The sequence below is a fragment of the Hylobates moloch genome, unplaced genomic scaffold (assembly GCF_009828535.3).
Source record: "Hylobates moloch isolate HMO894 unplaced genomic scaffold, HMol_V3 SCAFFOLD_12, whole genome shotgun sequence".
Taxonomy (NCBI): domain Eukaryota; kingdom Metazoa; phylum Chordata; class Mammalia; order Primates; family Hylobatidae; genus Hylobates; species Hylobates moloch.
In genome coordinates, this window is record NW_026652287.1 from 45,170,436 (window position 1) to 45,182,544 (window position 12,109).

The 12,109-nt window shown below is 46.3% G+C and overlaps 2 protein-coding genes across 4 annotated transcripts in view; one reads left to right on the forward strand and one right to left on the reverse strand.

The window, feature by feature from the left end:
- Positions 1–12,109, forward strand: part of LOC116478506 (zinc finger protein 136) — a 370,760-nt gene that overhangs the window by 302,810 nt on the left and 55,841 nt on the right. The gene's annotated exons all lie outside the window — the stretch shown is intronic.
- LOC131380646 (zinc finger protein 20) lies at positions 273–8,896 on the reverse strand. Of its 3 annotated transcripts, none has more exons than XM_058425462.1 (4): positions 8,726–8,896; positions 4,353–4,488; positions 4,084–4,144; positions 273–2,581 (listed from the first exon to the last, which is right to left on the reverse strand). In XM_058425462.1, exons 1-4 carry the CDS (start codon positions 8,726–8,728, stop codon positions 1,183–1,185), a joined length of 1,599 nt encoding a protein of 532 aa, XP_058281445.1. In that variant the 5' UTR covers positions 8,729–8,896; the 3' UTR covers positions 273–1,182. The 3 variants fall into 3 exon arrangements, with proteins under 3 accessions (XP_058281445.1, XP_058281446.1, XP_058281447.1); XM_058425463.1 differs by having other exon boundaries at positions 4,353–4,479; positions 8,726–8,867; XM_058425464.1 differs by lacking the exon at positions 8,726–8,896 and adding an exon at positions 5,535–5,577 and having other exon boundaries at positions 341–2,581; positions 4,353–4,479.

Sequence of the window (12,109 nt, forward strand, 5' to 3'; positions counted from 1 at the left end):
TTTTGAGACGGAGTCTCGCTCTGTCGCCCAGGCTGGAGTGCAGTGGCGCAGTCTCGGCTCACTGCAAGCTCCGCCTCCCGGGTTCACGCCATTCTCCTGCCTCAGCCTCTCCGAGTAGCTGGGACTACAGGCGCCCGCCACCACGCCCGGCTGTTTTTGTATTTTTAGTAGAGACAGGGTTTCACCGTGGTCTCGATCTCCTGACCTCGTGATCCGCCCACCTCGGCCTCCCAAAGTGCTGGGATTACAAGCGTGAGCCACCGCGCCCAGCCTCAACTTGATCTAATACATGATGCTAATGGGATGTTGTAATATAGCTTCTTAATTAAAAAATAATAATTGTTAGTATGCAGTTGTTACAGTTAATAAGCTTATTTCTAAAATACATGAACAAAAGTCTTTGTTGCCAAGAAACCACATTAGTGTTTTTAGTCCGGTATACTCATACAAAGTTAAAAACGAAGTGAGACATTACATTCAGTTGTGAATAACAGCAAATGCTTGAAATTTCCTGATAAGAGCAAGGTGGCTCTTCTCACATAAAAGCCCTTGGTGAGACCAATCACTGCACAGTGCAGCAGAGGAACAAGCTCCCATTTAGCTGGTTTAATCAAGAACAGGGTCACTATCTGTAGAAACAACAATGCTTGCAATACAAAGTAGACCTCTTAAACCAACTCAATCTATAGAAGAGTTGGGCATCAGAGAGTATTTCCAGCCATAACAACATTTATTAGTTCTCTGGTAAACATTTTAACATTTCTGAAGAAATAGCAAAGTGGGCATGTATCTTTCATGTGGAGCACCTGGCGACATCTCTGGAGACCTACAACTCTGAGGAACAGAGACAAGTGATTTGGGGGATACTCTCGATTAACAAGCCAAAGAATCAGGAAAATGGGCTGGAAGCGGGTAGCCACACACCTCTCTCCCTGTGTGTTGCCTCTAATATGTGACTCATGCCTTCCTTTTCTGTGCCTTTGAAATCTTATGCAAGATTGGCTATAGGTGAATTGTATTACAGAACCATCCAAGTCCTTCCAGATTTTATTGTCCTATCACAGGTCTCTCTTCTCAATTCAAAAGGCAGTTATCCAGAGGTTCTTTCACCACTCTTTTCCGTGTTTCAAAGGAAGTGGGACAACAGAAAGCTTCTCCCATTTCTTCCACTAATAGGATTTCTCATATATTAATGGTATGAGTTCTTTCATGTTCTCGACATGAACTGGCACGAATAAAGGCTTTGCCACATTGCTTGCATTGATAGGGTTTCTCTCCAGTGTGAGTCCTTTCATGATATCGAATGTAATTGGAAATAAATGCCTTACCACAGTGCTTACATTCATAGGGTTTCTCTCCAGTGTGAGTCCTTTCATGATATCGAATGGAACTGGAACAAGTGAAGGCTTTGCCACATACCTTACACTCATATGGCTTATCTCCAGTGTGTGTCCTTTCATGTATATGCAAGGAAGAGAAATACCTGAATGCTTTTCCGCATTGCCTACATTCATGGGGCTTCTCTCCAGTGTGCGTCCTTTCATGTATACGCAAGGAAGAAAAATACTTGAATACTTTTCCACATTCCTTACATTCATGGGGTTTCTCTCCACTGTGCGTCCTTTCATGAATTTGAAGTTGTGAAGCACATCTAAAGCCTTTACCACACTGCTTACATCCATAGGGTTTATCGCCAGTGTGTGTCTTTTCATGCCTTTGAAGGTCCGAGGTACATCTGAAGGCTTTACCACATTGCCTACATTCATAGGGTTTCTCTCCAGTGTGAGTCCTTCCATGCTTTTGAAGGTGTGAGCCACATCTAAAGGCTTTCCCACACTGCTTACATTCATAGGGTTTCTCTCCAGTGTGAGTCATCTTATGATACTGAATGGAACTGAAAGAAATGAAGACTTTCCCACATTGCTTACACTCATAGGGTTTTTCTCCAGTGTGAGACCTTTTATATCTACGAATTTCACTAGGAAAACTGAATGCATTCCCACATTCCTTACATTCATTGGCTTTCACTCCTGTGTGAGTTCTTTCATGTACTGGAAGGGTAGTGGAATGAGTAAAGGCCTTACCACATTGTTTACACTCATATGGTTTCACATCAGTGTGAATTCGTTCATGGATAAGACACAAATTGAGAAAATAGAAGGCTTTCCCACAAAACTTACATTTATAAGGTCCATCTCCACTGTGCATTACCCTCTGTCTTTGAATGCATGAATGGGAAATGAAGGTTTCTGCACATTCTTTACCATCATAGGGTTTCTCTTTACTGCAAGCTTTATCATGTGATTGAAAGGAGTCAAGGTAACTGAAGGCTTTCTTACATTCCTTATTTCTATATGGATTCTCTCCATATTCCTGATACTCAGATGACTTGTGTCCAGTGTCAGCTCTGATATGCCTATTAAGAGATGAATGACCCATGCCAACTTCTCCACACACACTGCTTCCACATGGTGTTACTCCAGGAAGAGTTTTCTTGTTCAGCATGTCATCTGCAATCTGGTTGAAGCTTTCTCCACAGTGATGACTTTCTTTACTTTCACAGAGTTTCTCTCTCATAAGACTTCAGTGAAAAATGAGAAGCACATTATTAACGGTTTGATTAAAAGTGACTTATAGGGCTGGGCACAGTGGCTCATGCCGGTAATCCCAGCACTTTGGGAGACCGAGGCGGGCGGATCACCTGAGGTCAGGAGTTCAAGACCATCCTGGCCAAGATGGTGAAACCCCGTCTCTACTAAAAATGCAAAAATTAGCTGGGCATGGTGGCGGGTGCCTGTAATCCCAGCTACTCGGGAGCCTGAGGTGGGAGAATCGCTTGAACCCCAGAGGCAGAGGTTGCAGTGAGCTGAGATCACGCCATTGCGCTCTAGCCTGGGTGATAAGGGCGAAACTCTGTCTCAAAAAAAAAAAAAAAAAAAAGTGATCTATATTGGCTGGGTGCAGTGGGTCACACCTGTAATCCCAGCACTATGGGAGGCTGAGGCGGGCAGATAGCTTGAGGCCAGGAGTTTGAGATCAGCCTGGCCAACATGGCGAAACCCTGTCTCTACTAAAAATACAAAAATTGGCTGGGTGTGACAGCGTGCACTTGTAATCCCAACTACTTGGAATACTAAGGCACAAGAATACCTCGAACCCAAGTAGTGGCAGTTGCAGTGAGCTAAAACCACACCACTGCACTCCAGCCTGGGTGACAAAGCGAGACTCTTGTCTCAAGAAGAAAAAAACACGATTTATATCATTAACAACTATTGCACTTCCATTTTTAACACTGCCCGGCAAAGTGTCAGCTTTCTGCTCTGTCTGAATCGTTTGAATATTAATGGGCTATATGCTCTACAAGATGGTCTGGGTATATATATTTTTTAAAAATTAGTATTTCTATGGGGCTTCGTAATCCTATTTTCAAGTAAACTATTTTAGAAATACTAAACATGTGCATCTTTTTTTTTTTGAGTTGGGGTCTCAACTCACCCTGTTGTCCAAATTGGAGTGTAGTGGTACCATCATGGCTCACTGCAGCCTCAAACTCCTGGCCTCCAGCAATCCTTTGGTCTGAAAGCCCCAAAGGACTGGGATTTGGGGTATGAGCAACAGTGCCCAGCCTAGCCTATGTTACATTTAAACATATGTTTTTAGGAAAACTTTCTATGAATACATAAATTTGACACTGGGCTTATTTGCTTCTTTTTAATATTTTCTCACTTTTTTTTTTTTTGAGACGGAGTCTCGCTCTGTCACCCAGGCTGGAGTGCAGTGGCGCGATCTCAGCTCACTGCAACCTCTGCCTCCCAGATTCAAGCAATTCTTCTGCCTCAGCCTCCTGAGTAGCTGGGATTACAGGCATGTGCCACCACGCCCAGCTAATTTTTTTGTATTTTTAGTAGAGACAGGGTTTCACCATATTGGCCAGGCTGGTCTCGAACTCCTGACCTTGCGATCCACCCACCTTGACCTCCCAAAGTGCTGGGATTACAGGCGTGAGCCACCCTGCGCCCGGCCTATTTTCTCACATTTTAAGATTTTCTAGAGGCATTGCCTTGTCTTGTGAGAAAAAATTACCTTAGATTTCTCCTGGGATTTTTGTACTCATTTTCAATGCTCTGAACTTTCCATGTTTTTCCTAAAACACAGACCCAGAGAAAACACAGATCCAGAATTAGTATGAATTTATTTAAAAATCATTAGATTCTGTATTCATGGTACATGGTAACCATGCCTGATTTATTCATCAAAGTGTTTTCTGTCCATGTTCCAAATCAATGAACAGCATTGATGAGCTAAAAACATTTGTTCTCTAATTCACTGGGAAGTAATATTGTCATTCTTACCTACAGAGGTCAGGTTCTTGAAGGTTTCCTGCATCACATCCCTGTAGAGATTCTTCTGGGAAGGATCTAGCAAAGCCCACTCCTCCTGGGTGAAGCTCACAGCCACATCCTCAAAGGCCACTGAATCCTGAAACATCTCACATATGTAAAGGAGGACAGATAAGACTAACAGCCCTGGAGGCCTATACTTTATTCCTAAGAAGTTCCCATGATACTGCGGACTCCAAATATTTATCCCATGACTTGGTCATCACACCTCTTACTTTCTGTCTATACTCATGTCCTCCCACAAACCAAGCCTTTTTTTGTTAAGAGAAAGGGTCTTTGGCCAGGCGCGGTGGCTCACGCCTGTAATCCCAGCACTTTGGGAGGCTGAGACAGGCAGATCACTTGAGGTCAGAAGTTTGAGACCAGCCTGGCCAACATGGAGAAACCCCTCCCTGCTAAAAATATAAAAATCAGCCAGGCGTGGTGGTGGGCGCCTGTAGTCCCAGCTACCCGGGAGGCTGAGGTAGAAGAAGGGCTTGAACCCAGGAGGTAGAGTTTGCAGTGGGTCGAGATTGTGTCACTGCACTCCGGCCTGGGCAACAAAGCAAGACTCCATCTCAAAAAAATAATAATAAAATAAATAGGCCAGGCGCAGTGGTTCACGCCTGTAATCCCAGCACTTTGGGAGGCCGAGGTGGGTGGATCACCTGAGGTCGGGAGTTCGAAACCAGCCTGGCCAACATGGAGAAACCCTGTCTCTATTAAAAAAAAAATACACAATTAGCTGGGCATGTTGGTGCATGCCTATAATCCCAGCTACTTGGGAGGCTGAGGCAGGAGAATCACTTGAACCCGGGAGGCGGAGACTGCGGTAAGCTGAGATTGCGCCATTGCGCTCCAGCCTGGGCAACAAGAGTGAAACTCTGTCTCGAAAAAAAGTAATAATAAAATAAAATCTATACTAATCAAGAGAAAATGGTATTAACAGATGGAAAGATAGACACGAATGGAAAACAGCAGATTCTGAAAACAGTGAAACCACGACAAAGCAGGTATCACCAGCCAATTATACAAGTGGTCCTCACTTACCAGAAGGAACAGGGATAGATGGTTATCTACAGGAGAACAAACAATCATCTCCATATGAATTAATTCTAGAATTGCCTGTTACTGTGAGTTCTTATGTTACCTTACCATGCATTTTCATTATGGGTTTCACTTTCTTACAACAGAAGAAACCCGCACTCAAGCCAGGTGTAGTGGCTCACGCCTGTAATCCCAGCACTTTGGGAGGCCAAGGCAGGCCCATCACTTCAGGTGAGGAGTTCAAGACCAGTCTGGCCAACATGGTGAAACTCCCTCTCTCCTAAAAAACACAAAAATTAGTCGGGTGTGTGCATGCCTGTAATCCCAGCTACTCGGGAGGCTGAGGCAGGAGAATCGCTTGAACTCGAGAAGTGGCGGTTGCAGTGAGCTGAGAGAGCGCCACTTCACTCCAGCCTGGGCGACAAAGAGAGACTCTGTCTCAGAAAAAAAAAAACAAAGAAGAAAGCTGCACTTGACCTCAACGGTTTCCAGTTATCCACCTCCTCCCAGTTCCTGCATCTGCTCAACCCACATATGTGACTTACACGGCTGCCTCCTGGTGACCACCTCACTGTGGAAAAGCTAGATAGACCAACTTGACTTGCCCCACTGACCCTTATACCCACATGGATGGCACAGACCACCTCTTAATCACAGCCTGACTTCACAGAACTAGCACCTGCTTGCTCTAAATCTACCAGAAACAACTCCCTAAGAGAAATCTCCTTGGGCATTGCCCTGGACCCCAAGAAGAATTCTGGCCCAAAGGTCCCTGTCTGTCTTTCTCTCCACCTGCTGGTTGAATGTGCATCCTGGATGTTCCCCCCACTCTGTGTTGCCCTGCAAGGCGTGCTGCCCTCATTTCTCTGGAACTGTGAGTAATGCACTGTTATGTCATGGATTTGTTGAGATGACTCTGCTGTGGCTCACTTAACCTACACCTTTCCCTTAATAGCAACATTCAACTGGCTGACCAGCTATGTGTCTCCAAATAATGGAAGCTGGGACTGGGGGAGAAAAACTGAGCATCCCAAGGGGTTGGCTATCTAGATGAAGAGTGTACCAGGAGTCTCCTCCCATTTGGGAAATTCAGTTGCTCCTTTGGGAGGCCCCACACCCTGCCTCAGGCTATCCTCTGGGATACAGGGGCTGATATTCAGTAGGCCAGGAGAGATGGGAGCTGTCGGCATTTTGGCTCAGCCCCAGGTGGTTCTGAAACCTAGGACCAGGGAAAGATAGATTGGGACTCCTGAAGACACATCACCCTGTAAAGTTTTCAAAAAGGAAACAGGCCAGGCACGGTGGCTCACGCCTATAATTCCAGCACTTTGGGAGGCTAAGGCGGGCAGATCATTTGAGCTCAGGAGTTCGAGACCAGCCTGACCAACATGGTGAAACCCCATCTCTACTAAAAATACACCAGGTGTGGTGGCACACACCTGTAAACCCAGCTGCTCGGGAGGCTGAGGGCAGGAGAATCACCTGAACCTGGGAGGCGGAGGTTGCAGTGAGCCAAGACCACGCCACTTTAATTCAGCCTGGGTGACAGACCGAGACTCTCTCTCAAAAAAAAAAAAAAAAAGGAAAACAACCCAAAGACATTCTGAGGTGGTGTCTGTGCCTTATGAAGACAAGAGGAGAGGAACAGAGGTTTTTCACTGAAGTATCAAGTGGTTATTCTCTATTCTAGGTGAAATGTTCAGAAACAGAACACAAATATTTTAAAAAGAGTCATCCATGACCTTGTGAAAAGATGATAAACCACTAAAATACTGCATCTGTGTCAAAGAAAGGATGAAGAAATATACTCTACAATAAAGTTGATACAGGACGCTGAGGCAGGAGAATGGCTTGAATCCGGGAGGCGGAGGTTGCAATGAGCCAAGATCATGCCACTGCATTCCAGCCTGGGCAACAAGAGCGAAACTCCAACTCCAAAAAAAAAGAAAGTTGATAATACTGTGAGTTGGAGAAGGGGAGTTAATGTTTGGAGATGCGGAAAAGTAATTGAAAATTTAAGATGTTACTGCAAACCGCTGAAGAGTTAGGGTGGGGTAGCAGGGTGGAGGATTTGAGACCCTGCATCCCATAGATTAGGAAAATGCAGGAGGAAGCCAGTCCCTATAGACAGTATGAAAAAATTTAAGGCAGCAGCAATTAGACTGAAGTGTGTTTAGTGCTATAAGGAACTACCTAAGGACACCAAAATCAAACTCAAATTGAGGCAGGAAAATAGGGTCTGGACGCAGGGAAGATAAGGCCTATTCAAACTTCAGCTACGAAAGGAAATACCTACTCCATAGGGCATAAGCCAAGTAAATGATTTTATAACTTTACTTCATCCTCTCCTTTTACATAGGGTATACCCCAAGTAACCAGTGGAATCCTCCAGGGGGTATTTAAACTCCCAAATATTCTGTAACGGGGTCTTTGAGCCCCTATGCTCAGCCCCGCTCGCACACTGTGGAGTGTTAAATCCCTTCATTCCTTCCTTGCTTTGTGCGTTTTGTCCAATTCTTTGTTCAAGACTCCAAGAACCTGGACCCCCTCCACCGTTAACAAGACGCAATTGTTCTTAAAACTTTCTGGTAACAAACCACAAATCATGACTGGGTGTTTCTCACTCATGAATCGCTGTTTGCTCAAACTCTTTCTTTTTTTTTTTTTTTTGAGATGGAGTCTCGCTCTGTCCCCTAGGTTGGAGTGCGGTGGCGTGATCTCGGCTCACTGCAACCTTCGTCTCCTGGGTTCATTTGATTCTCCTGCTTCAGCCTCCTGAGTAGCTGGGACTACAGGCGCGTGCCACCACGCCCGGCTACTTTTTTTGGTATTTTTAGTAGAGACTGAGTTTCACCGTGTTAGCCAGGATGGTCTCGATCTGCTGACCTCGTGATCCGTCCGCGTCGGCCTCCTAAAGTGCTGGGATTACAAGCGTGGGCCACCGCGCCCGCCCCAAACTCTTTAATTTTTAACAGAAAAAAAACACCGCGGGATTCCCCCATGACCCTCCCGTGGTCCCCGCAGAATCTGAGGAGACGCGGGGCTGCGGGCGCGGAGCTGCCCAGAGAGGGCTCCGGGGCCCAGGCCCACAGTCGCCCGGCAGGAACAGGACAGGACGCCGCCCCCTGCGGCCCAGCCACACCTTGCGGCCGAGGGTACGGAGGGACGTGCTGAGACAGAGGGATTCGGGTCCCAGATCCAGGAGGCGCCGCGAGGAGGCCCAGATCCCGCCACAGCCGCTTCCGGCCGGGTCCACCCAGCCCCTCCCCCGTCTGGGGACTCCGGCCGCATACACTCACCATTTCCCGGCTTCCGGGTGTCCCGGTGTCCTCTCTAGGGCTCTCGTGAATAGTGCGAGTCACGGTGCAGGCGGCAGAGCGACAGAAGTTGTGGCAGAGGGACCCGGGGCCTCTCGGAATAGGAAATCTGGTACCCCGACAACAACCTGCATAGCAACAAAAGTAGAAGCTGAAATGGGCCTCCTCCTTCCGGATGGACAGTTGGCCGGGCACCGCCCCGGCGCTTCTGATTGGACAAGGTACAAGGCCCCGCCCCCTCAGAACTGAGTGACGGCAGAAGCCCTGGGTAACGGGACGGGCCGAGCAGGACTGATCGGTTCTAGTCACAGCTTCTCTCTAAGGGACAACTCTCTCCCTGAGCCCTGATCATTGGATATTTTCTTTTCGGCCAAATTTGCTCCTGATTTTTAGACAGGGCACTATCTTCTTCCTCATTCAATGGGCTCTCCGTGCTTCTTCGTCCTGCACAGGATTCTAAGTGTGTGCAGGGAATTCCAGACTCAGTGTCCAATGGAGCGATCTGCTGACCTCAGAGCAGGAAGGGGAGCCCAGACCAGGCCAGGCACGACTGCACCAAGAAGGGGAGGCAGTTGTCCTTCAGGGGCCTGGAATTAGGGATGAGACATGGCCAAGGCTTTCACACATCTCACCCCACCTCACAGTGTGGAAACGCTCCCTCCTTCCAGACCTTCATCTTCATCGGCAGAAAACTCTCACTTGGTGATTTTAAGCTTCTGACCTAAATAAACTGTCAACTTCATAAGCCCCTTCTCCAGGAGAGGTCCCAAACAGTTATTTCCTTGAGCTTGATCTTTACAGATATTCTTCAGATATGCAAATTACAATCTGACCCCGGGGACTCTATGCATGTCAAACCCAAAACACTGCTCCTGAAAACGGCCCCAGATTCCAGATGTACAGCTGCAAAAAGGACAGAATTCCTGAAGTGTACCTGCACGTGGGTCTCCTGCTTTCCAGGGCGCTGCAGCATGTCAGAACCCACACTCTTTCTGGATCTGCTCTGAGCAGCTGCAAGCCACCTGCAGGGGAGGGCGGCTGCCCAGGAAGCACCCAGGAGAGCTCCGCTTCCCTCCTTGGCAACGATCCATACTAGCCTCAGCGTCCAGTCTCTGTCGTCGGTCTCTGCTGCCCCCTGCAGGTTATTCACCTGCTTCTCACCTCATTCATCAGTTTCCATGAGACAAACATCCTCAATCCCACTGCGAGAATAACACACGAGCAAAGCTCTCCTCCATTGTGTATGTATAAAGTCGAGGAGGAAGCGTCTAAGATTAACTGCATGAAAGTGAGGCAGTAGTGGCTGGGCGCCGTGGCTCAAGCCTGTAATCCCAGTACTTTGGGAGGCCGAGGTGGGTGGATCACCTGAGATCAGGAGTTGGAGACCAGCGTGGCCAACATGGTGAAATCCCGTCTCTACTAAAAACACAAAAAATTGGCCGGGTGTGGTAGTGCACACCTGTAATCCCAGCTACTCGGGAGGCTGAGGCAGAAGAATCGTTTGTATCAAAGAGGCTGAGGTTCCAGTGAGCCGAGATTGCACCACTGCACTCCAGCCTGGGCAAGACCGAGACTCTGTCTCAAAACAAAACAAAAAAACACACAAATGTTTAGTCATGTTACTCATTTCTGGTTTCCAGCCTGACTTTATAACATTCCTGACTCTGGCTCTCTCCAGCTCTCCAGAAATATGCTCTGAAGAAAAAACAAGATAGAGCACAGGGCCCACATGTCTCTTATAAACTGTGAACCAAAATACTGCATAGCAGCCGTCCGTCAGAACTGCTTCCAGGCTATTGTCCTCAGTCACAATCCTAAATCAAACTCACTTTCTTTAACAAATTTAATTTTTTTTCTTCAGTCCACATGAGTAATCTAAAAGAAACACATAGACAGAAGAATCTCTTTATTATCTTTCTACCAAGTCAACATCAGGCATTAAAAAAATGTAAAACAAAGTGAAAACCATCCATCTCTGATTCATCATAGACCCAGAATCTGCCAGTCACCAACACCTATCTTCATTTTCTCTATTATGGCCAACTTTTATCTGAGAGATATCATAGAGGCATATTTAATAGAGTATGTCATTTTGTGTTTTATGAATTTTAGAGGTTTTTTTGTTTTGTTTTGAACTTTTATTTGCATTTTCTTCTGGCTGAATTTATTTGTCTCTTAAGTTTATGTTTCTGCTAGGGTATCTTTTTGTTCCGTGCAGCCTCCTTTTCTGCTTTTGGAACAATGTGTTTCTTTTCACTAAGCATCATCTGGATATGGCAGGGGAGTTTGTGCATGGGTTCATCTGCCCATGAGTTCTGTAAGTCAGGTGGTACATTATGGGTGCCTTGTTCCCTGGATGTGCTCAATAACCAGGGAATCTACATCTATACCCTTAAGTTCGGCATAACTCTGCACTTCTAAGCAAATTTCAGTACCTTTTCTGGGCCACTGATGGTGAGTCCAGCCCCAGTGTTTGTCTTGGGTACAGCTACCAACTCCACTTTCTAAGACTGAAATGGTACATATAATTTCCCCAGTGTTTGTCTTGGGTACAGCTACCAACTCCACTTTCTAAGACTGAAATGGTACATATAATTTCTGTAAAAGAAAATATTTCAGATACTTGGTGGCTTTTCATATAGGCACACCTGTGATGGCCTGAGCACCTTCACAGTTTACAGTGAACATGAGGGTTTCATCCTTCTAACATGCACGACTTTGTGGGATTTTCTGGGTCATAGTGCATAATGTTCATAGATCAACTCAGGCCACACAAGAGGACAGGTTTTCTTTGGTCTTTAAAAGGAACTGATTAAAGAAAAAAAAAAGTGGAAGCCAGGCACAGCAGCTGGCACCTGTAGTGACAGCTACTTGGCAGGCTGAGGTAGAAGATTGTGAGCCCAGGAATATGAAGCTCTCGTGCACTAAGATCACACTTGTGAATATCACTGCACTCCAGTCGGGTCCACACAGCAAGACCAAGTCTCTAAAAAAAATTAAATTATAAAATAAAAAAGAAAAAATGTTTGTGGTTAGAAAAAAGGTTTTGATTTAAGACATTCATTACAGAAAAAAGTACTTTGAAAAGAGATTAGGGCCAGGCGTGGTGCTCATGCCTACAATCCCAGCACTTTGGGAGCCTGAGGTGGCAGACCATGAGGTCAAGAGATCGAGACCATCCTGGCCAACATGGTGAAACCCCATCTCTACTAAAAATACAAAAATTAGCTGGGCATGGTGGCGCATGCCTGTAGTCCCAGCTATTCAGGAAGCTGAGGCAGGAGAATCTCTAGAACCTGGGAGGCAGAGGTTGCAGAGCCGAGATTGCGCCACTGCACTCCAGCCTGGCCACAGAACAAGACTCCG